The following is a 22,043-nucleotide window of genomic DNA, read 5'->3' as shown; positions in this document are numbered from 1 at the left end:
TACCCAGCATTATTTAGGATCCCACTAGATCTTTTCCATTTCCTTTCCAGCCTCCCGCCACAAATCAAATTGTGTTTTACCTCCTTTAGAAACACTTGTGATTTTAAAGAGAGTTTACAGGAAGGATAGGTTTTCTTCATTCACTGATACACATTTTCCTCCCTCTCCTCCCTCCCCCCTTCCCGTAATTCACCTTGTAGTGCACTTCTTACTCCAGATTATAGTTTTACCTTCTTTTTGTCAATATGGATGGCTTTTTATTCCTCTTGCTTTACTGATATAGCAAGGACTTCCAATATAATATTGGATAGGCATGGTGATAAGAGGGCTCCTTTTCCTGGTCGCTGTCTACAAAGGAATGTCTTTAGCAACAGGTGCTGGATTTTTGTCAAAAGCCTTTTCAGCATCAGTTGTTTCATTGATGTGGTGGATTACATGGATTGTTTTTCTTATGCTGAACCATACCATCTTTGCATGCCTGTTGTGAATTGCACTTATTGATGTTGTTATATACCATTGAGTTGCCTGCGACTCATAGTGTCCCTACGCATAACAGCTGTCCTTCCTCCCAAGCATGATGGACTTCTCCAAGGACTGGTCCCTCCTTGGGCAACATGCCCAAATTATGTGAGACAGAGCTTTAAAACCCTTGCCTCCAGAGATCAACTTGGTTTAATTCTCTTCAGGACAGATTAATTTATTCTTTTGGCAGTCCACGGTGTGTTCAAGACTCGTCTCCAGCACCACAACTCCAAAGCATCAATTATTTTTCTGTCATCCTTATTCATTGTCCAGCTCTCTGATGCATAGCATTTAATTCTGAAGACCATGGCCTGGATCAGGCACACTGTGGTCTTTAGACTAGTATTGCTGCTTTTCAGTACTCTGGAAAGGCCCCTGACAGCAGATTTTCCCTGGGCAATTCATCCTTTGATCTCCTGGTTGCTGGTGCTAAGAGTACTGATTGTGAAACCAAGCAAGCTGAAACTGTTCACAATCTCAATCTCTTCTCCATCTATCATGATGCTGCCAATTGCCCTAGTGGTTGAGAATCTTTGTTTTCTTGATGTTGCACTTCAGTTCATATTAAAGACTACAGTCCTTGATCTTCTACTGCAGACACTTCAGATCCTATTCAGTTTCAGCAAGGAAGTCTGTGTCATGTACATCCTCCCATTCTGATGTCACATTCCTCCCCATGAAGATCAGCCTCCTGAATGATCTGTTCTGCATACAGACTGAAAAGGTATGGAGACAGGTTGCATCCTAATGCACGCCGATCCTGATTTTAAACCATGCAGTGTTTCCTTGCTCTGTTCTGACAACTGTTTCCTGGTCCAAGAATAGGTTTTGTACGAGCACAATCAAGTGTTCTGGATTCCCATTTCTTAGATTTAGCCATAGTTTCTTGTGATCCACAGAGTCAAATGCCTTTGCGACGTCAATAAAACAGACATTCCTCTGATGCTCTCTGCTTTCAGCCAGGATCCATCTGACACTGGTAATGATGTCCCTAGTACCATGGCCTCTTCTAATCCCAGCTTGTTTTTCTGGTAATTCTCTGTCAATATACTGATCCAGTCATTTTGGGAAAATCTTCAGCAAGATTTAGCTTGTGTATGTTATTAGTGATGTTGTTGTTGTTGTTATATGCTGTAGAGTCGCTTCAGCAAGGTTTTGCTTGTGTGTGATATTAGTGATGTTGTCGTTATGTGCCGTCGAGTCGTTTGTGACTCACAGCGACCCTATGTACAACAGCCCTAAACTCTGATCTGTCTTGTGCCAATCGCACTGTCTCTGACACTCCCATCCCGATTATCTGTTCTGATACTGTTTGAAAATTTCCACACTGTCAGATGGTTTGTTTTGTTTTAAATGAGAATAAATATAGATCTCCTCCAGTCAGTTGGTCAGGTAGTTGTCCTCAAAATTCCTTGGCACAACCTGGTGAACACGCCCAGGGCAGCACCTGTTTGCTAAAATATGTCAACTGGTATTCCTAGAGTCTTATTTTCTTGCTAGTTCCATCAGAGCAGTTTGAACTGCCTCCTTCATCACCATTGCCTCTTGGTTATATATTGATTCATGAAATTCTTCTATCTGCCAGTTATTTTTGGTACAGTGACTATGTTTACTCCTTTCATCTTCTTTTAATGCTTCCTTGATCATTCAGTATTATGCCCATAGCATATTTAAGTATTACAACTTGGGGATTAAATTTGTTCTTCAAAGAATTCCTTGAGTTTAAGAAATGCCAACTGAGTTTGTTCCTTTTGATTCTCTGACTCCGTATCTCCCTGCATATTTCATTGTTAACATGTGCTGTCAAGTCGCTTGCAATTCATAGCGACCCTATGTACAACAGCCCTAAACCCTGCTCTATCCTGTGCCAATCACACTACCTCTGACACACCCGTCCTGATTACCCCAGTCACTGAATCAATCCACCTCACAGACGGTCTTCCCCTCTTGTGCCATCCCTCCACCCTCCCAAGCATGATGTCCCTCTCCAAGGACCTGTCCCTCCTTACAACATGTCCAAAGTATGTCAGATGAAGCCCCAGAATCCTTGCCTCCAAGGAGAAGCCTAGTTTAACCCTCTCCAGGATGAATCTGTTTGTTTCTTGGCAGTCCATGGTACATTCAATACTCCTCTCCCGCATAACAAGTGATTGCAAAGACCATGGCCTGTATCAAATGCACCTTAGTCTCCAAAATGACACCATTGCTCTTCAGTACCCTCGAGAAGTCCCTAACAGCAGACTTTCCCATCGCAATACAGTTTTTTACTTCCTGGCTACTGGTGCCAAGAATGTTGACTGTGGAGCCAACCAAACTAAAGTTGTTAACAATCTCAACCTCTTCACCATCCATCTTGATGTTGCCAATTGGTTCAGTGGTGAGAATCTGTCTTCTTGACATTGAGCCTCAATCCATACTAAAGGCTGCAGTCCTTGATCCTCTGCAGCAAGCGTTTCACGTCCTCCTCAGTTTCAGCAAGCAGGGTTGTGTCATCTGCATAACGCAGATTGTTGATGAGTCTTCCTCCAATCCTGATGCCACACTTCTCCTCATAGAGCCCAGCCTCTCAGATAATGTTTTTCTTAATATTCTATACCTTTTTTATTTTGGTTGATTCTATTGTGTCATCAACCATTTAATTTTTTATTCAAGTTATTTGTGTCCTGTCTTTGTTTTTCTTTGTTAGGTTTGTCAATTTTAAATACCCAAGAGCCAACTCCTGATCTTGAAGGTTCAACTGTTTTTCTGTTTTCTATTCCATCTATTTCTCCCTGTATCTTTACAATTTCCTTTTTTCTAAGGGTTGTGGAGTTTGCTTGCTGTTCCTTTTGTTGATGTTGGGCTAAGAAGTTGATTTAAGGTTTTTCTTTCTCTTTGAAGTGTTTGCTTATTGCTATGAACTGACCTTTGAGTACTACCTTCTGCTGTATCCAAGAAGTTCTGTTATGTTGTGTTTCGTTTTTGTTTCAAGAGATATTTCTAATTTCATTTTTTAAATTTCTTCTATTACTCAGCAGTAATCAAGAAGGGTATTATTTCACTTTCAAGTGCACTTTATCTTTTATCCTTTTGTGGTTGATTCAGAATAACATTGAGGTCTGAGAAGATGCTTTACAACATTTATTTATTTATTAATTTATTGAGGCTTGCTTTTTGACCTAACATATAGTCCAGTCTGGAGAATGTTCCATGTGTGCTGGAGATGAATGTCTCTTGAACTTTTGTTGAGTGCATTACTCTTGTATATGTCTGGGAGGGTGAGTTGGTCAATTGTATAATTTATTTCTTCTGCATCTTTGTTGAGTTACTTTTGAGTCACCCTTCAGTGATGTTGAGATAGTAGTCTCCTACTACTACTGTAGTGCTGTCTAGTTCTTCGTTCAAATCTGTTAACATTTGCTTTGTGTATTTTGTAGCTCTATCATTAAGAATGTAGATATAATTTAAGGCTATGTCCTCTTGCTCCATTGACCCTTTAAGCATTATATATTGTCCTTCCTTGTGACTTATGCTGGTTTTTACCCTGAAGTCTATTTTAACAGAGATTAATAATGCCAGTTTTGGTTGTCATTTGCTTGAGCTTGGTATATTTCTTTCTACCCTTTGATTTTTATATGTCTTTATTGTTGCTTCTCAGATATGTCTCTTGTAAATAGTGTATTTTAATTTTTTTAAATTCAATCTGCTATTTTTTTTTCTTTTCACTTGTGCATTTAAACCATCCACATTCAGTGTGATTACTGATAAAGTTTACTGCTGACATATTGTTGGGTCCTTTTTGGAGCTGCTGCTGTTACTTTTCTGTGCTGACTCATTATGATGGATTTCTTACAGTATTTCTTTCAAAACTGGCCTGGTTTTCACCATTTCTCTTAATTTCTGCTTTTCTGAGAAGGTCCTAATCCATCATGTTTCATGGACAGTTGTTTTCTTTCTGAGTTTTTTAGTGCCATCCCATTGTCTTCTTGCTCACATGGTTTCTGCTGAGAAATTAGTGCTTAATCTTATTGGGTTTCCTTTGTAAGTAAATCAGGATGAGGTAGTCCCCACTGTGGACACTCACGATCTGAGAGACCCCACTGTGGACTCTTGGGGTGGATCAGCCCCCACTGTAGACACTCAGCATGGAAGAGCTCCCACTGTGGACACCTGGGATAGAGCAGCTCCCACTGTGTTTGCTCTGGGGGGGGGCGGGGGGAATCTCAGGATTGTCCCATCTGAGGGAGCAGAGGAAGGTCCCTGATACTCTTGCCTCTTGATATCACTACACAGCCAGCACCTCTATCCTCCATGAAAGCATTCCAGAAAGTGGACATTCCAGAGGAGAAGAATGCTGGGTAGATGTCTCCTGTACAGGCAGCCAACTGCCTCTGTATACCCACACACACCAATTCTGCCCTAGCAAGGAAGGAAGCTATGGCAGAGTGAGCCCATGCTGCTGAGGAGACAGCCCTCTCTGACCACTTGTTGCAGGCCGACCTGCCCAACCTGTCCTCACCTGCTGCCACATTCCTCCTTCGTGGCTGTGAACAACGATGGCCGAACTGCTCGACCAAGGGCCTCCTGCGCCTTCTCGCTGGCCTCAGGCTCAGGCTCAAGAGCAGCACTGGGGCTGCCCTCACAGCTGACAGCACTGCCCCGGCCTGGGCTGTTCTCTGCGGAGGCATGGGGGGATTCAGTGTTCTGCTTCAGGGTTTGCAGCTTGGCCAGTGGGATGATGTCACAGTTCTGCGGCCGGTGCCACACGGTGCGCTGGGTGGTGGCATTGTAGTAGTAGAAGCGTGAGGTGTTTGGGTCGAAGAGCTCCCACCACTGGTTCTCGCTAGTACGCTTGATGCGGACGCCCGCTGGCGGGTCCCACACGCATTCACCCGTGACCAGGTTGGCATACATGCGCTCTCGGGTGCGTGGTTCGATGATCTCGACCCATTCCAGCCTGCAGAGGGTCACAAGGTAGAGAAGTCAGAGGGGTCCCGGGTTTGTGTCTGGCCAGAGGTCCTGCCCCCACAGCCCTACCATGCAGAGAAGAGAGCCCAACCCAGTGGCCATTCTGGTGCTCAAGTGGTCAGAATCCCAGGGGCATGCAGCCCTTTGGATGTCACTTCAGTTTTCCTCAACTGGGACAAGGACAGAGGTGCTAGCCCACAGTACAGTGCCTGGCTTAGAGAGGGCTTGCTGGCAAGAGGGGGCAGCCAGGCTGGGGCAAGGGAGGGCCGTGGGCGACCTCTCCACACACTGTTAGTCTGATGGAGTGTGAAGGCAGAGAGCAGAGGGAGTGTCCATGTCACCGCTGAGGCATCTAACTCCTGGGTGGCTGCCTAGGGCTGGCCTTCCTTTCATCAACTGAACCTTCCCTTTCAGGATGGGGCCTCAGCCAAGCAACTCCTACCACCCACGGCTGTGTGTGCATGCCAGGATGCTGGGGGTGTGTGTGTGTGAGAAAGTGAGGACATCCTGTGTGTGTGTGTGTGTGTGTGTGTACATGTGTGTGAGACAGAAAATGAGGACATGTGTGTGAGAAAAAGAGGATGTGTGTGTCAGAGAAAGTGAGGATAACATGAGTGTGTGTCAGGATGTGTGTGTGTGAGAAAGTGAGGACATCCTGTGTGTACAAAGGTATGTGTAAGTAAGAGAAAGTGAGGACACCATGTGTGTGAGGGTGTACTGGGGATGATGTGCTGTGTGCAGGAGAAGTCTCATCCGTACGTCAGTGCGCACACTGTGTCCCTCAGAGGCTAGCATCAGAACTGCTTATGGCTGATAAGATGGGCTGAATGGGACAGGAACAGGGAGACATATTAATATCGACAAAATGAATAACTAACGTATTCCTTAATACACTAGTCTCATTAACATCAGTTACGTTAATAATTCTTGTGTGGGAACCACAGGAAGGGTGTGACCCCAGCCCTCATACCCTAGTGTGGCTGTAGGGTGTTAGCTGTTTAAAGCAACAAGGGAGGTGAAGGAGAGAAGCTGAGGCAGAACACGCTACGAGGGCCATGTTTTGATGAGAAGTTGCCCTGTTGTCCCAAGACCACCACCTTGTCTAGCCTGGGAAACAAAGGGATAAACCCCATCTGAAGTCATCCCACGAGACTCCTGACAGCACCCCCCAAACTCTGGCCCCAAGTCCTTGCAAACAGAAAGGAGATTAACAGCTTTCAGAAAGTGGAGGGAGGGAGCAGCTTCTGTGGTCATGGCGGGGAGCTGGAAGACATGGCTCTGTGGGGACATGGGGGAAACTGGGAGGCACAGGCTCTGTGGGGACATGGGAAGTAGAGTTAGAAGAGACACAGGCTCACTGGGGACATGAGGGTCTGACAGACACAGGCCCTGTGGTGACAAAGGCAGGAATGGAGAGACAGAAGTTCGGGGAGACACTGCTCTGTGTGGACATGGGAGGGGAGTTTGGGAACACAGGCTCTGTGTGGATGTGAGAAGGAATAGAGACAAAGGCCCTGAGCAGACCCGGGGGGATTTGGGGACACAAGCTATGTAGGGATACGGGGGGGGGGGATCTGGGTGACAGGCTCTGTGGGGACATAGGGGGATCCGAGAGACAGGCTCTGTGGGGACACAGTGAGGGGGAGGGATCTGGCAGACACAGGCTCTGTGGGTATTTGGAGGGGGAGTGGAGAAACACAGGCTCTATGGGACACAGTGGGGGAGACAGATTCGGTGGTGACATGGGGGGAAACTGGCAGACATGGCTCTGTGGAGACATGAGAGGAAATGGAGAGACACAGGCTCTGAGGGGACACAGGGGGGTGGGAATATGGGAGACACAGGCTCTGTGAAGACTTGGTTGGGGGAAATTTGTCACACAGGCTCTATGGGGACATGGGTGGAGAGCTGATAGCCATGGCTCTGTGGGGACATGAGGGGAGGTGAAAGACAATGGCTCTTCCTGGCTTAAGAGAATGCTATTAGACAGGAGGAATGGCTGTCTGTAAGAGTCAGGTGCCACAGTCATTAAGCGCTGAGGTGCTAACCCCCTAGTAGCTTGGAGAAGGACCTGGTCACCTGCAGGCCTGGCACCCTGTGTGGCAGGTTCACTCTCTCACGCAGTCACTGCAAGTCAAATAGATTCAAAAGGATAAAAACAATGACTGCCTACAGAAAAAATCACCGAACTCTCAGGAATGAGAATCCCTTCCAAGAGAGTTGCCAAGACATTCAGAAACCCAAGTCAAAGGGGTCACGAGAAGCCTTGAAGTGCCGGGTTAGGTCTCGGGAGCACTGAGAAGGATCGGGTGCTATGGCTGTGGCCACATTTCACCACATCCATCCCTTTCTGTGACAGCACCTCATGTGGCCCGAGGAACTGGAGTCATATCTTTCCTGTTCTAAAACAGAAAGTTTATCTTAAAAAGAATGCATCTCCGTATTTTTGGATGTTAATTTTATCCTTATAAATGGTATGAGGCAATATGCTTGAATTTGCTGCCAGCCAATTTCAGCAGTGCCCTGGTCTTGGCAGGATCTGCTTCCGCCTGGGTCCCCAGAGAGAGGCGTGTCACCTTGGGAGAGAGGAGGAGCGTCATCAACTCAGAGGAGGAAGGGGGGTGAGGAGGAGAGTCACCTCAGGGGGAGGAGCATGGAGAGGGAAGGAGGAGAGAGACCAAGGAGGGGATGTGTGTTTAAGGTAAGGAGTATGTGTGGGAGAAGGAGGGTGTTTAGGTGAAGGAGCATGTTTAGGAGGGAAAAGCATGTTTAGAAGGGCGGGGCTTGTTTAGGAAGGCAGAGCTTGTTTGGGAGGGCGGAGCGTGTTTGGGAGGGAGGAGCGCGGTTTAGGAGGGTGGAGCGCTCTTAGGAGGGAGGAGTGTGTTTGGGGAGCATATGTCTAGGAGGGAGAAGCATGTTTAAGAGGGAGGAGCGTGTTTGGGGAAGGAGCATGTCTAGGAGGGAGAAGCATATTTAGGAGGGAAAAGATTTGAATGCAGAGCATTATTAGGGTGTGGAACTTGTTTAGGGGGAGGATGCTTTCTGGGAGGGTGAAGTGAAGAGAGTCTAAGAGAAGTGTGTGTTTGGGGGCGGTGCATGTTGAGGCAAGAGGAGCTGGGTTCTGAGTTTTGGAGCAAGGAGAATGTTTAGGGGGAGGAGTGCTTTCCTGGGGGAGGAGCATCACGGGTTGAGGGGGATGTCAGTCACCCCAGAGAGGGAAGGAGTGTGTGCGCATGGTCAAGGAGCTTCTCCACCTCACCCTCCTTAGAGGAACGAGTGAGCCACCACCCTCAGACAGTCATGTTGAGGCAATTGGTTACGTGATCCCACCATGGTACATCTCCTGGCCCGTCACTGGGTCATGTCAAGTCACCTGCCACATTACCTTGCTACACCAGGGTGAAGACATGCCCAAGCAGTTGGCATCACAGCTGTGCCACCAGGCAGGTGTCCATGAGGACAAGACGTGGTCCTAGTCTTGGAGCGGCACACGGTGTCCCAGTGGGCAGGACAGCGGGAAAGGGCTACCTTGGGCGAGGGCAAGCAGTCCTTGAGGAGGACTAGGGGTGCCCCAGTGCCCAGGGTAGTGAGGGCTTCTGCTCTGGGCACTAGTGCTTACTGTGGGCCCCAGAGACTGTAATGGGTGACGTAAGCCAGCCCAACATCCTCTACTTTGTACCTCTGGGGCTGATGATGTGCAGATATGAGGGGCCTCCCTGGGTAGCAAGTGACTAGAGCTCTAGAGTATTCACTCTGCAGTTGGTCACTACCCAGGCACTCAAGTCCTGACCATTCATGGTACCCAATGATGGACCTCTGCCTCCCACTTTCATAGCTCAGAGAAAGACTCCCCCAGATGGCCTGTGACAGAGATGCATACAAGCTGACTCTACACTACTCTCCTTTTTGCCTAAAATGCATTCAAATTTATTTGAACATTCTGATCTCTCTATACAGAGAACAACTGTCTGTTCCCTTTTTTAGAGCACTCCCGTACAAATGGGCAGGATACTTTTCCAGAAAAATTTCCAGAAAACTCTTAGCTATCTCCTGGGACACCACCCTGAGACTATCTCGAGGCATGAGAACAGAGGATAGCACAGGACAGGGCACCTCAGGGCACCTGTGCAGAGAGGAGCCTAAGGCTCCCAAGGGTAGAAAACATGTATCCACCCTTCAGAAGCTGTGACTGGAGCTGGTATCAAGACGGGGGCACACTTACCCAGTGTCCTCTGGCAGGGTCTGTCATCTGCAGCTGCACCCTTAACACCCATCAACTCCTGATTCAACTTTTCTTGGCCGAGGGAAGGGGAGGGTGTGAGAAGAGGGGGTGCAAGGAACCTGGCTGCTCTGTCCCTGGTAGCCATGACTTCCATGGGCAATGTGTACAGACCAGGTACCAGGTACCAGGTGTGGTTGAGATCTGTTGGTTTGGGGTCAAGGTCAGATAGTTTTGAGATCTGCCCTCAGAGCCTTCACTGCCAGGATAGGTAGGTGTAAGGACTTTGTTCTGTAGAAATTGACACATCACTACTGATATGGCCAGAGGTATGTTTGGGGAAGTTTATTTGGCCAGTGTTTAAAATGAGAGGGGAAGAGGAAAAAACAAGCCATCTGGTGATGAAGTGGAAGGTTTTGGGGATTGGCAGGCAGGATTTTCTTCTCCTTTCTCCAGGTGCTAGCACTTGAAAAATACTAAAGGCAGTAAAGAGGGTCACTATCTCCTCTCCAGTTTCTTAGAGACTTGCAGCCAAGCTACATTGTTCACATTAATTCTATTACCTGAAGGAACTTAATGAATATGCTGAGTATCTGCACAAGGGTGACAACCAACTCCTGCCCTCAAGTTTCTCAAAACTAGGGTGCCAAGATCAATCAGTCAAAGGGAAAGGACATGTTTTCAACAGTGTCCTGGGACAACTAGAACTCCCATGTTCAAAAGAGCCAGGTGGATGATCTACCTCACACCTCATTCCACACATTTCATTCAAAGGACACATCTCGCACCTCACCCTCAGCACATACATCACACATTGCATACACTTCCGCCTAAGGAATAGAAAATGGAACATGGAGGCAAGAGGGTCGAGACTGTCTCTCTGAAGGAAAGTAAGAATGGCACAGCCCCTCACCAGGGCAGAAAGCAGATAAAGAGCCCATAGCCCAGACCATGGTGCTTCTAGAGCCAAAACAGCAGCCAGAGGTTTAGTTTATTTTTTGTTGACTCACAGACTTTATTCACAGTTGTGGTACCAAATACAGGGTTTATTAAGGAAATAAACTGGACAGTGGATAAGACAAAGAATATCACCAAATGCAAATCCAGGTTTTATCACAGAAGTCTCAAGGCACAATTCCTCAATTAGTCCAGGTTCTGGTTTCCTCAGAGCAGTTATAAGTCACCTTTTCCTTAATTATCTGGCAAGCACAGCAAAACCTTTAACTGTGGTCTTTATCTCAAGGCTCCACTTGGCTACACCTTGCTAGTTTCTCCACAGCAATGCCAGAGTCTCTCCAATACCATCACCAAGGTCTTGCTCTCAACAGGGTCTTACTCCAGTCTCCTTCTAGTCTTGCTGCTCACTGTGGGAAGTTCCTCACTCATCTTAGTCCCACAGCTGTTGATGATTTGCAAGACCATGTGTCTGCAGTTAAGGTAGCTGGACACCAGAGGGAGCTATGGTAATGGCTAAAAAAAGTCCTTTTAAGCTAACACTGCAACCTCACACATACCACACATCTTACAACACATGCTCCATACCAAATAAATCACTCACACCACACCTACCATCACACTCACACCACACACCTCACATCATACATCTCAGCCCACACTTCACATCTCATATGACACACCTAACTCGCTCCATACACCTTACTCCACACACCTCATATTTCACACCGCATACCTCACTCACCTCATCCCACACCCCCCACATTTCACTCCACACACTTAACTCACTTCATATACTCACAGCACATACCTCACTCACTCCACACATCATATCTCACTCACCCTACACACCTCACCTCTCACCTCACACACTTCACAGCACACATTCCACATATCCCACTTACCCCACACACGTCACGTCTCACAGCACATACCTCACCCTGCATACCTCACCCCCACTGACCTAACTCACACTACACACCTCACACACACTTCACTCACACACATGCCACAGCTTACACCACACTCACATTTATTACACCTCACACCACATACTTCACACATATCTCACATTTAACTCACATCATATACCTCACACCATGTACGTCATCCACATCTCAAATCTTACACCATACATCTTACAGCACACAGTTCACACATCTCTCACATCTCACTCACACCACACCCTCCACACCTCACAGCACACACCTCACACCTTAATCTCACACGCCCCCACTCATAGCACACCTCACACATACATCAAATCTCATGCACACCACATAGCTCTCACAACACATGTCTCACATTTCACTCACACCACACCTCACTCACAAATACTCACCCCTCACTCACCTCCCTCTACACACCTATCTCACCCCACATACCTACCTCACCCCACGCACCTCCCATCTCACACTACACACCTAATTCACTCCACAACCCACAGCTAGCTCACACCACATATCTAACTCACACACCCTCCCACACCCTCACACCATACACCTCACTTATACCATATACCTAAAACCTCACTCATACCTCACACATCTTACACCTCAAAAACCCTCAATCTCACTAACACTACACACCTCTCACACACCACATGTCTCATTCATGGGACACACCACACACTTCACACTTATCTCACATCTCGCTCACACCACAAGACAAGCAAGTTCTGGAGACGTGCTCCGTGCCACAGCTGTCAGGGAGATGCCACTCCATACGCAGAGGATAAAGGAGCAAAGAGTCAAGGGAGGACTGGTGAGAGGCATCACAACACCCGAAAATGAAGCACAGGCCTCTTTTGTGAGCCAGACAACCTGCTCCTGAGAATTAATGCCACATGTCCATGCTTGGTCTTTTTTTTTTCAGTACCAGTAAGTCTTTATTCATTGTTTGCCTAGTCTTTTCAAGACAGCACTCTGTGTCCAAGTGGACCCTGCTGTGTAGTGTCTGAATCACAGGGAGGATAAAGTCACAGCAAACACAGGGTTGAGCCTGAGATCCCACAGGGCTCCCTGGCTGGTGACAAGGTGGGAAGGCAATGAAGACTTGGTGGGAAAGCCCACAGAAGCTCAGTAAAGAACAGAGGCCAGGGAAGCCAAGGGGCAGCTCAGTGAGAGCAAAGCAGAAGAGGGTGAACTCAGGGGGAGATGAACGGTGGAGGGGTGACCTGGACAAACTGACTCTCACTTGGCAGAGCAGAAACAGCCAAGAAGTCACTGATGAGGAGGCCACCACTGGGAATGGGGGGGCTAGGATGGGTGCTGTTACAACACACCCCACCAACACCTCCTGGGTCATTTTGAGATTCACATGTTAATACAAAACTTTAAAATACACTTAGGATGTCATGACCTCAGTTTATAGAAGGATTTTTTTAAATAAGCCAAAAAAGAGGTCACACTTATTGTAAGGAAATGACAAAGAATAGTTACATGAAAAACTAACAGTTTTGCTCATCAAAAATCTCCAAAGGCAAACAGATATGTGGGCACAGGTTGAGGGTCATTATGTGCACTCCTGCCATGGCCTGTGTCCACAGCATCACTTGCCACTGGCCACACTAGCAGCAGAAGCACACCAAAAAGGCCAGGTTAGACCAGAGATGAGGGAACAGTGGGTGGTATCTGACAGCTAAGGGCTCGCCTGAGGAAGCAGCAGACAGTGCGTCCTCTGAGGAGCCACCTGTCACAGGCTGGGAACACAGCCCACGGGTCTGCGTCTGTTGATGGTATCTGTTGATAGGAGTTGGCAAGGCTGTGTCACTGCATCAAGCACATGCACTCATACAGGGGCTGAGGACATGCTGGATGAGGCTCTGGAGCCGTCCTATCACAAAGGAACACTGCAAAGACTCTATGTACAAGGATGGGCACCTGTGCAGACAGACCACTGACCTACCAACAGAAATTAGGGATGAGATAGTAGCCCAGTCAGGGTTCCCAGGGCAGCATTCCCAGTAAAAGTTGCTAGGACAACTAAGCACCCACACCTGACACTACGTTCAAGGAAAATCCCTAATGTATCCGAGGTCTCAGTGGGAAAAACAAGACTGCTGTAGGGCAGCAGGAGTTCACTACCAAGTAAAAGGAAAAGGTCCTTCTGAGCACTCCCAAGGAGGCACCCCCATCTCTACAGTGTGCAAGCATGACAGAGTGCTACGGGGATCTCAACACTCTGGCCAGAGCCAGATGACATGTGCATGAGTGTGAGGATACCTCTGCAGGGAGACTGTGGTCACCAGGAGTCCTTGCAAGCAGAAAAGCTGACAGGACAGTGGCAAGGCCAATTAAGTGGGATTGGGCCATGTTCAAGCCCAGGGAGAACAAGGTTCCATGCACAGATAGTCCATGAGGTGATCCAGAGTCCCTGCCCTCTCCAACCCATTCCCTGCTGGCGGCCGCGCCCTCAGCATCACCTATTGCAGAGGCCTCCAAACTCACAGACTACTTATGCAGGAGCCTGGGTTGATGTGGGGAGGTGCACAGGCAAGGCCTGGAAGCCCCAGAGAGAAGAGCACATCCAGGACTGAAGGGTAGCTCCTTGTGCAAGACAGGCCTCCTACTGGCTGCACACAGAGAACAGGCCTCCTCTCGTCCTACCCCAGCAAATGTTCTCTTAGTTCTGCCAAGAAGTGCACAGAAGCCCTGCTCTGCCAGCCAGCTCCTGTCCCTGGCTCAGGAAGCTTACTGGCTTCTTGGCCACGAAGTACACACCCTTAGTCTTGGATTGGTCTCCTGGTCCTGCTGCTGCTCGATGCATCCAGGCCTGCTGGCTCCATCTCCTGGCTGCTCTTCTGATAGCTGATGTTGGGCCAGTGGTCCCAGCCCACAGGGGGTTTTATGCACTCTTATTTGCATAGTTGTTGTTGCTGTATACCATCAGGTCTGAAGTGACCCACAGCTGACCCTCCAGTGGGTTTTCAGAGGCAGTTAATTACAGAAAAGGAGATTACCCATCTTTCTCCAATGGAGCAGCTGGTGGAATTGAACTGCATGCCTCTGGAACTGCAGTGCAGCTTCTTAACCACTAGGGCACCAAGTAGACAGACTCCTCAAGAGTGTCTCCATCGGGGGTGGGGTGGGCGGGGAGAAAAGTGCAAAAATGAATGAACGGAAATCCAAAATCTCTGTAAATGTTCACTGAATTTTTTTTTTTAAAAAGAGTGTCTCCATCTATCTGCACAAAACCTGACATTTTCTGTTGACAAGGAATGGCTTGAGCCCTGGGCAAAAGCAACTATTTACTTGACAAGGCAACTATAACTATCTGTCAGGGCCCAAGGAAAAATCTCCCACAAAGCTGTTTTCTTCCCTTTAAACCAAGGGAATCAAGATAACAAGTCACAGAAAGGAACTGGTTTCACCAAAATATGCCTGGACACATTCATCTTATAAACAGAAATGAGGGGGATGGGGTGACTGCCCTGTGGGGGAGGGGCAGGGTAGATGGATACAGGAGTGACCACATTCAGGACAAACTACTTGGTACAATTTTAACTCTTTGAACCTAACTTATTACATATTAAAAAATTAAGTCAGCAAAGATGAACGGGAGAGGGAACTACCCAAGCTGAACCTGACAATGCTTCTTTTATTTCATTATTTTTGTTGTTGCTGTTGAGAAGACACAGCAACATACAGGCTTCTATGTGTCCAATTCAGGGACACCAAGACATTCTCTTCAGTCCTACGATGATCATCGTCACCTCTCTCTTGAGTGGTTTTTCCCCTAGTGACATAAACTCACTGCCCTCCAACCTTCAGAGTGGTTGTTGACCCCATACAGACAGTGTTTAATGTGGTACTGATAAAGCTTAACAGGCTATAATGTTCAAGGCGGACATTCTTTTATTAACACATTGCCGCACACTTTTTAAATTGACGAACGTGATTAGAAACACATTTACCATCATTTGCAGCAATGTGTTAATGAGACCAAATATGATGTTTGGAAAAGTAGGCCACTGACTGCAATGGACTGATACAGTGACTGCAGCGACGAGCCTACACACAGGGGAGATCATGAAGATGTACAACAGCGGGCAGGGTTTCATTCTATTGACTCAGTGACACCTAATAACAACTGTTTAGTTTAAAGAAGACTCTAGGGCATGTTCTGGTTTAAAATGTAAAGACCTTGGAAAATCTGGGGTCTACTCTGCATCTGACCACCACCTTCTGATTAGGACTCGTCTATAAACTCTTGAATGAAAACAGTGATGGAAGCCAGATCCCACGCAGTTCTCATTTCTTGATGGGGAGGTGGCTCTGGAGACCAGTAACCCTACTTTCCTCCTCCTATATCTGACTCATGCCTTAACTGCCCCAGGTGAATAGACTAATCACTCTGAATGGCTTGCTTGCAAACTTTTGAAGCCCCAGAGACTCCCTCGTTGGCCCCAGAACACCTGGCACCAGCTCAGGCCTCCTGAACCCAACTGGGAAGATGCAGTGGGACAGGGGACAACTAGGTACACCACAGACAAGTAAGCTATAGCAAAAAGGCATTGACACATTCATGCCTACAGTGAGCAACGAGTGAAAAGTCAGATGGGAGAGTGTTCTTCATTTCCTATTTGTGTTATTTTAAAAAGAAATATAACAACAACAACAAAACAACAGTGTTTGGAAAACACGATCACCCAATGCAGACTAAACTGAGTGAGAAACACTGATCCTCAAAGCTGAAAAAGAGATGTGTGTGGCACACAGGCTTATGTGTGACCAGGAGGCATGTGTGTGACCCACAGGTGTGAACATTACTGGCAGATATGTACATGTCACCCACAGGAGTGAATATTGTTGACAGACATGAACATGTGACCCACAGGCGTGGACTCAGGTGAGTATACATGATGCACAGGTCTTTTCTGAGGTTACTGGGAGGGGATGTGCAAATGGGGTGTGTTTGTTGGTTATTTTCACCACTCCACTAGGTTTAAACTGAGTAGTTCCAGTGGCAAAAATCTGGTAATCTCACTATCAGCAAAGAAGTGGAGAACGTGGAATGCATCCTTTGAGGCCGGAGATTCCTATGCCACTCAGACTGGGGCCCACAGTAGAGCAGTGGCAATGGAGGGCCGGTGAGCCAGTGTATGCCAGAGCTGCACAGGGACTGCTGCCCCAAGGAGCCAGAGCCAGGGACCTTTGCCCAAGCTTACAGGAGACTCGGGGAGCAGGGGAGATGCCTTAATTGGCAGGACTAGGAGAGCTTTGTAATATTGACCTAAAACTTCAGAAGCTGTCCTAAGAAATTTTGTATCCTTTTGCCAAGCTCAATTGTAACTTGTCAACTTCTCTAATAAACCTTTAATCATGACTATGGTTCTTTGAGGTCTGCATAAACTACTGTAATGGATTTCAGACCCAGGAGAGCAGCAAGACAGCTTTTGAAATTGATAGAAGTAGGTGGGGGAGCACTGGGAGCATGGCTAACCTGATGGAAGCTGGTTTGGGGTTGTGGATGCTGATGAAGGCAGTGCCCTCTGTGGAGTTTAGTGAAGCTCTGACTCAGTTGCCCCCAGTAGTCTTCACTCTTTTTATAACACCCAGCACCCTTCTGTGCAGCCCCTCCTTTAAGAGGAACACCTACACCCTCAAGAGAGGTATTACCTATTTGAGTTCCCCTGGACTGGCATGACCACCCTGTGAGCTCTCTGAAAGTCATCTCTATCCCAAGACCCCTCAGACAGTGGTGTCTCTGAACTTCAGGCATGGCCACCAAGTCTTACCTCGTGCTCGACCCGGAGACTCTAGACTCTTGTACGTCGGCATTATGGCTCCTACATTCGTAGTCCTGTGCCTGGGACATTGCAGTCTATTGCCTCACAACCGAGGGGCCAATGGATGCACAGCGTCAGTGGTCATTCGGTGTCTCTAGTTCAGGCAGCAAGGGACTGTGCTGCAGAGAGAAGACAACTGTGAGCAACTGTCCTGCAGGTCCAGACCCATCTCACAGGCCTCCAGCTTCCAGGGAGTCTGAGCCCCTTACCATCCTGAAGCCACCCAGAGTCATCCAGTTCCTCCCTCACCACCTTGTCAAGGCCCTCAACCTGTCTCGTCCCCCTCACTGCCCTGCCCAGGCCAGAACACATCTCACACCCCCCATGGCCTAGAACCCATCTTGCCCCCTTCATCATCCTGCACGGCCTAGAGCCTGTCTCATCCCCTTCACTGCCTGCACAGCCCAGAACTCATCTAGTTCCCCTTCCCGTCCCACATAATTCAGAGCCTGTCTTGGCTTCCTTACTGCCCAGAACCATCTCGCCCACCCCTGGAGTTTGGGGACCCCCAAGTCCTGGGACAAGGCTGCAGGACCTCCTAGCCTCAGGAGCCAGAAGTCCGTGACTCACTGGGAAAACCTGCTTATCCGCTTCCCAGCAGCGGCTGCCGCCCCCACACAAGCCAATAACACTCAAGACTCACTCACCCTTGAGAGGGGCACCTGAGCACCTCTGTGGGGTGTAGGGTTCTGCTGGCCCTAAGCAGGAGGCCTGCTCCCACCTGGAAACTTGGGCTGTGGAGAAGGAGTACAGCCCAGGTGAATATGAACGAAGCCCACGATGCCAGCGACAGAGGGGTCTGTCTCTGGGCATAGCAGTGCTCAGCAGTCAGTCACAAGGCCAAGTGGCCTTGACAGCCTCCCGTACACACATTTAAGCACATGGCAATACCAGATAACTTACCCAGTCTGCTGACAGACAAAAGAAAATCGCCAAATGGAGGTGAGAATGAGGATAAGGGCCATGCCTACAGGGACAGCTGTCCGTCTAAGAGTGACACCCAGCAGGAGGCTTATATGGGTCCACAGCAGCACCAGGCATAGTGGTTAAGCCCAAAGCCTGTACAAATGATCACAGCAGAGTGGCTGACTTGTGAATATAGGGGTACTGGGACATAGAGTAGGTACTGAAGACACGATACCCCTCTGTACAGCCCTCCACTGAGGTGTACACCCACATTCCTCTCTACAGCCCGCTTCTGAGGTGGACACTCAGCCTCTGTACAGCTCTCCTCTGAAGACACGCACCCTCTGAACAGTCCTCCTCTGAGGTAGACACCCACAGTCCTCTTCTGACACAAACCTGAGTGTCCTGGTTGATGTTAGGCATGCGACACCCACAGTCAGAGGTTCTGGTCCTATAGCACTTATCTTTTCTGAAGGCTTTGCATTTCCCTGTGAATTTCAAGACAAGCTTCTAGTGTGCTTGTATTGTATGGAAAATATGTTATGTTGTTGTTGTTATGTGCCCTTAAGTCACTTGTGACTCACAGTGACCCTATGTACAACAATCTTAAACCCTACTCTATCTTGTGTCAATCTGTCTCCTACACACCTACCCCCATTATCTCAGTCACTGAATCAATCCACCTCATAGAGGGTCTTCCTCTCCTGCGCTGTCCCTCCACTCTCCCAAGCATAAAGTCCTTCTCCAAGGACTAGTCGCTCCTTGCAACATGTCCAAAGTATGTCAGACGAAGCTTCAGAATCCTTGCCCCCAAGGAGCAGTCTGGTTAACCCTCTCCAGGACAAACCTGTTTGTTTTCTCAGCAGTCCATGGTATATTCAATACTCTTCTCCAACACCACAGCTTAAAGGCATCAATTCTCCTAACATCCCTAGTCATTGTTAAATTATCTGACACATAGCAAGTGATTGCAAAGACCATGGCCTATATCAGGTGTACCTTAGTCTCCAGGGTGACACTATTGTTCTTCAGTACTTTGGAGAGGTCCCTAACAGTAGACTCTCCCATTGCAATATGTCTTTTAATTTTCTGGCTGCTAGTGCCAAGAGTGTTGACTGTGGAGCCAACCAAATTAAAGCTGTTAACTATCTCAATCTCTTCACCATCCATCCTAATACTGCCAATTGTCCAAGTAGTGAAAATGTTTGTCTTCTTGATATTGAGCCTCAATCCATATTGAAGGCTGCAGTCTTTGATCTTCTGCAGCAGGTGCTTCAGGTCCTTCTCAGTTTGAGTAAGCAGGGTTGTACCATCTGCATAACAGATTGTTGATGAATCTTCCTCCAATCTTGATGCCACACTTCTCCTCATACAGCCTAGCCTCCCAGATAATCTGTTCTGCATAGGCTGAAAAGGTATGGAGACAGGACACATCCCTGGTGTACATCCTTCCCAATTTTGAACCACACTTCCAGGAAAATCAACATCTTAATGCTACTGAATCTTTTAAACTGTGGACATGTACCAATATCGAGTCCTTAATTTAGATGTGTTATGGCTGTGAAGCAGACATTAATAAGAGGCCTGAGTGTACAGAAACCTTGCCCTCAGGGATTCTCTAAGGATCCAGCCTGCCCCTAGAGGTGCTGGCGTCCCTAACGACCATAACCATACATAGGGCAGCCTTGCTGTTGGGTCTACACAAGCTTTCTGGCCTTGGACATTCTTCTCCGCGTCTTTCAGTGAAGAGTATTTGCCTTTTCCTTCTCTGATGGAGTTCCACCTTACCCAGGTCTCAATTTTAAAGGATTTACTCTGTAAAAGTTATTTAGAATAAACCAAACTGCTTGTTTCTAGAAAAGAGCAAGCAAAAAATCTTTTATGGGTTCCTATTCCTCTGTGTTAAGACAGCCTCTCTTAGAAATCAGATACAGTTGTGTTTTAAGGTATACAGGCACTCCAGCTATGAGAACATGAGCCTGTGCAGGGCAGAACAGTAGGTCCACTGAACTGCCATCCCTCATTCCAGCAGACCACATCACCACACAACTCACTGCTTTCAACTTGAAAATAATTCAGCTGACCCTCTAGCAGGCTTTCAGAGGATTTAAATTCCAAGAATATGACTGTCTTTCTCTTAAGGAGCAGCTAGTGGGGGGAGCTCTGGTGGCCTAGTGGCAAGGAGCTGCAACTACAATCCCAGAGGCTCAGGGTTCGAATCCACCAGATGCTCTGCCGGGGAAGGAGGGACAATCTCCTCCTGTACCAGTCAGATCTGATTTGACGGTACACTCACACAAAAATAATAAAAAAATTTAAAAAAAAAAAAAGGAGCAGCTAGCGGATTTGAACTGCCTGCCTTTGGGTTGGCAGCACAACTCTTCACAACTAAGCCACCAGAGCTCCCTCAGTGATCTTAATTACTGTCATTTTCACACTTTCCCTTCATCACATGGTCACGTTTTTACAACAGTCTCTTCTGTTTATTAAGCAACCTTAAGAATTCCATTTCTCACACCTCCTCTCCCACTGTACTGATGGAATCACACTCAGAGTGAGGTGATACTTATACAGCAAGGTGGCCTGATTATAGGATGCCACACTTCCACAGACTTGGTCTACACTCTCAGCAAGCTTATGACTTCACACACTGCTTTCAGCTCTCTGTCATTCTTTTACTGTTGTTCTTACAATTGCAAAGTGACTTGCATTGTCTTGTGCGGGAGATGCAGCAACATTTTTTATGTTGGATTTATGTTGTTTACGTTCAGATTTAACTGCTCTAATGAAGTGTCCGAACTAAGAACCATGGCTGTGTGTGTTGTTTCCACATTTAGTCAAAACGTTATGCCTATTCCCTTAGTGGAAGACAGCTCTGCAGACTAGCACACAGGGTTGCAGTTTGTGTTTTCTTCAAGGCCAATTTACTTTCTCAAGAACTCTGCACGCTGGTTTCTGTCCGCAGGCCAGCTCTCAGCAGGCAATCATTGTCCAGTGCTCTCGCTTGGCAGGGAAGGCTCCCACTGCAGCTTTCAGGAGGCTTCCCAGTCCAGCTGAGGAGTATCCTATCTCATTACTGACTATTCTAGACAACAAAGCTCTGACCATCAACGATGAGGATGTCACTCACCTGGGCCATTGTGGAGGGCTGGAGGTGGACATGGGCCTCCAGAGTACTGCCAGGAAGTGGTGGAGACTCAGACACAGGATATGGACAAAGGACATAGAGTAAGTACCCTCCTCCAGAGGTGAAGGCCAGGCATACAACCCTGTGATGTACCATTAAGGGGAAGTCACCCTCAATCCAGCAAGGCTCCCTCCAGCCACAGGACTGCTTCTCCATCTGCTCTACTGTCATTTCTAAATTTCTTCATCTGCTCTGTCTTCACCTCCTCCCAGGTTCTCCATCTGTTCTGTTCTCATCACATCATCTTCTCTGTTTTCACCTCCTCTAAGTATCTCTGTCAGCACTGTCCATACCTCCTCAGCTTCTCCACTGTCCTCACTTCCTCAGCTTCTCCATCAGCTCTGATCTCACCTCCTGTCATCTTCTCCATCAGCTCTGTCCTCACCTCCTGTCATCTTCTCCATCAGCTGTCCTCACCTCCTGTCATCTTCTCCATCAGCTCTGTCCTCACTTCCTGTCATCTTCTCATCAGCTCTGTTCTCACCTCCTGTCATCTTCTCCATCAGCTCTGTCCTCAC

The 22,043-nt window shown here is 47.7% G+C and overlaps 1 protein-coding gene across 1 annotated transcript in view; it reads right to left on the bottom strand.

Annotated features, from left to right (window-relative positions):
* ARHGAP39 (Rho GTPase activating protein 39) overlaps nucleotides 1-17,461 on the bottom strand; it is a 62,350-nt gene extending 44,889 nt beyond the window's left edge. The window contains exons 1-2 of the mRNA XM_006879221.1: nucleotides 17,382-17,461; nucleotides 5,021-5,458 (exon numbers count right to left, since the gene is read on the bottom strand). Coding sequence (XP_006879283.1) covers nucleotides 5,021-5,458; nucleotides 17,382-17,461 — 518 coding nt within the window. The remainder of the gene's footprint in view (nucleotides 1-5,020; nucleotides 5,459-17,381) is intronic.
* Nucleotides 17,462-22,043: the final 4,582 nt, after the last annotated feature.

The sequence above is a fragment of the Elephantulus edwardii genome, unplaced genomic scaffold, assembly GCF_000299155.1.
Source record: "Elephantulus edwardii isolate Elephantulus edwardi_28Jun2011 unplaced genomic scaffold, EleEdw1.0 scaffold00003, whole genome shotgun sequence".
Taxonomy (NCBI): Eukaryota; Metazoa; Chordata; class Mammalia; order Macroscelidea; family Macroscelididae; genus Elephantulus; species Elephantulus edwardii.
This window is presented reverse-complemented; position numbering and strand designations above follow the sequence as displayed.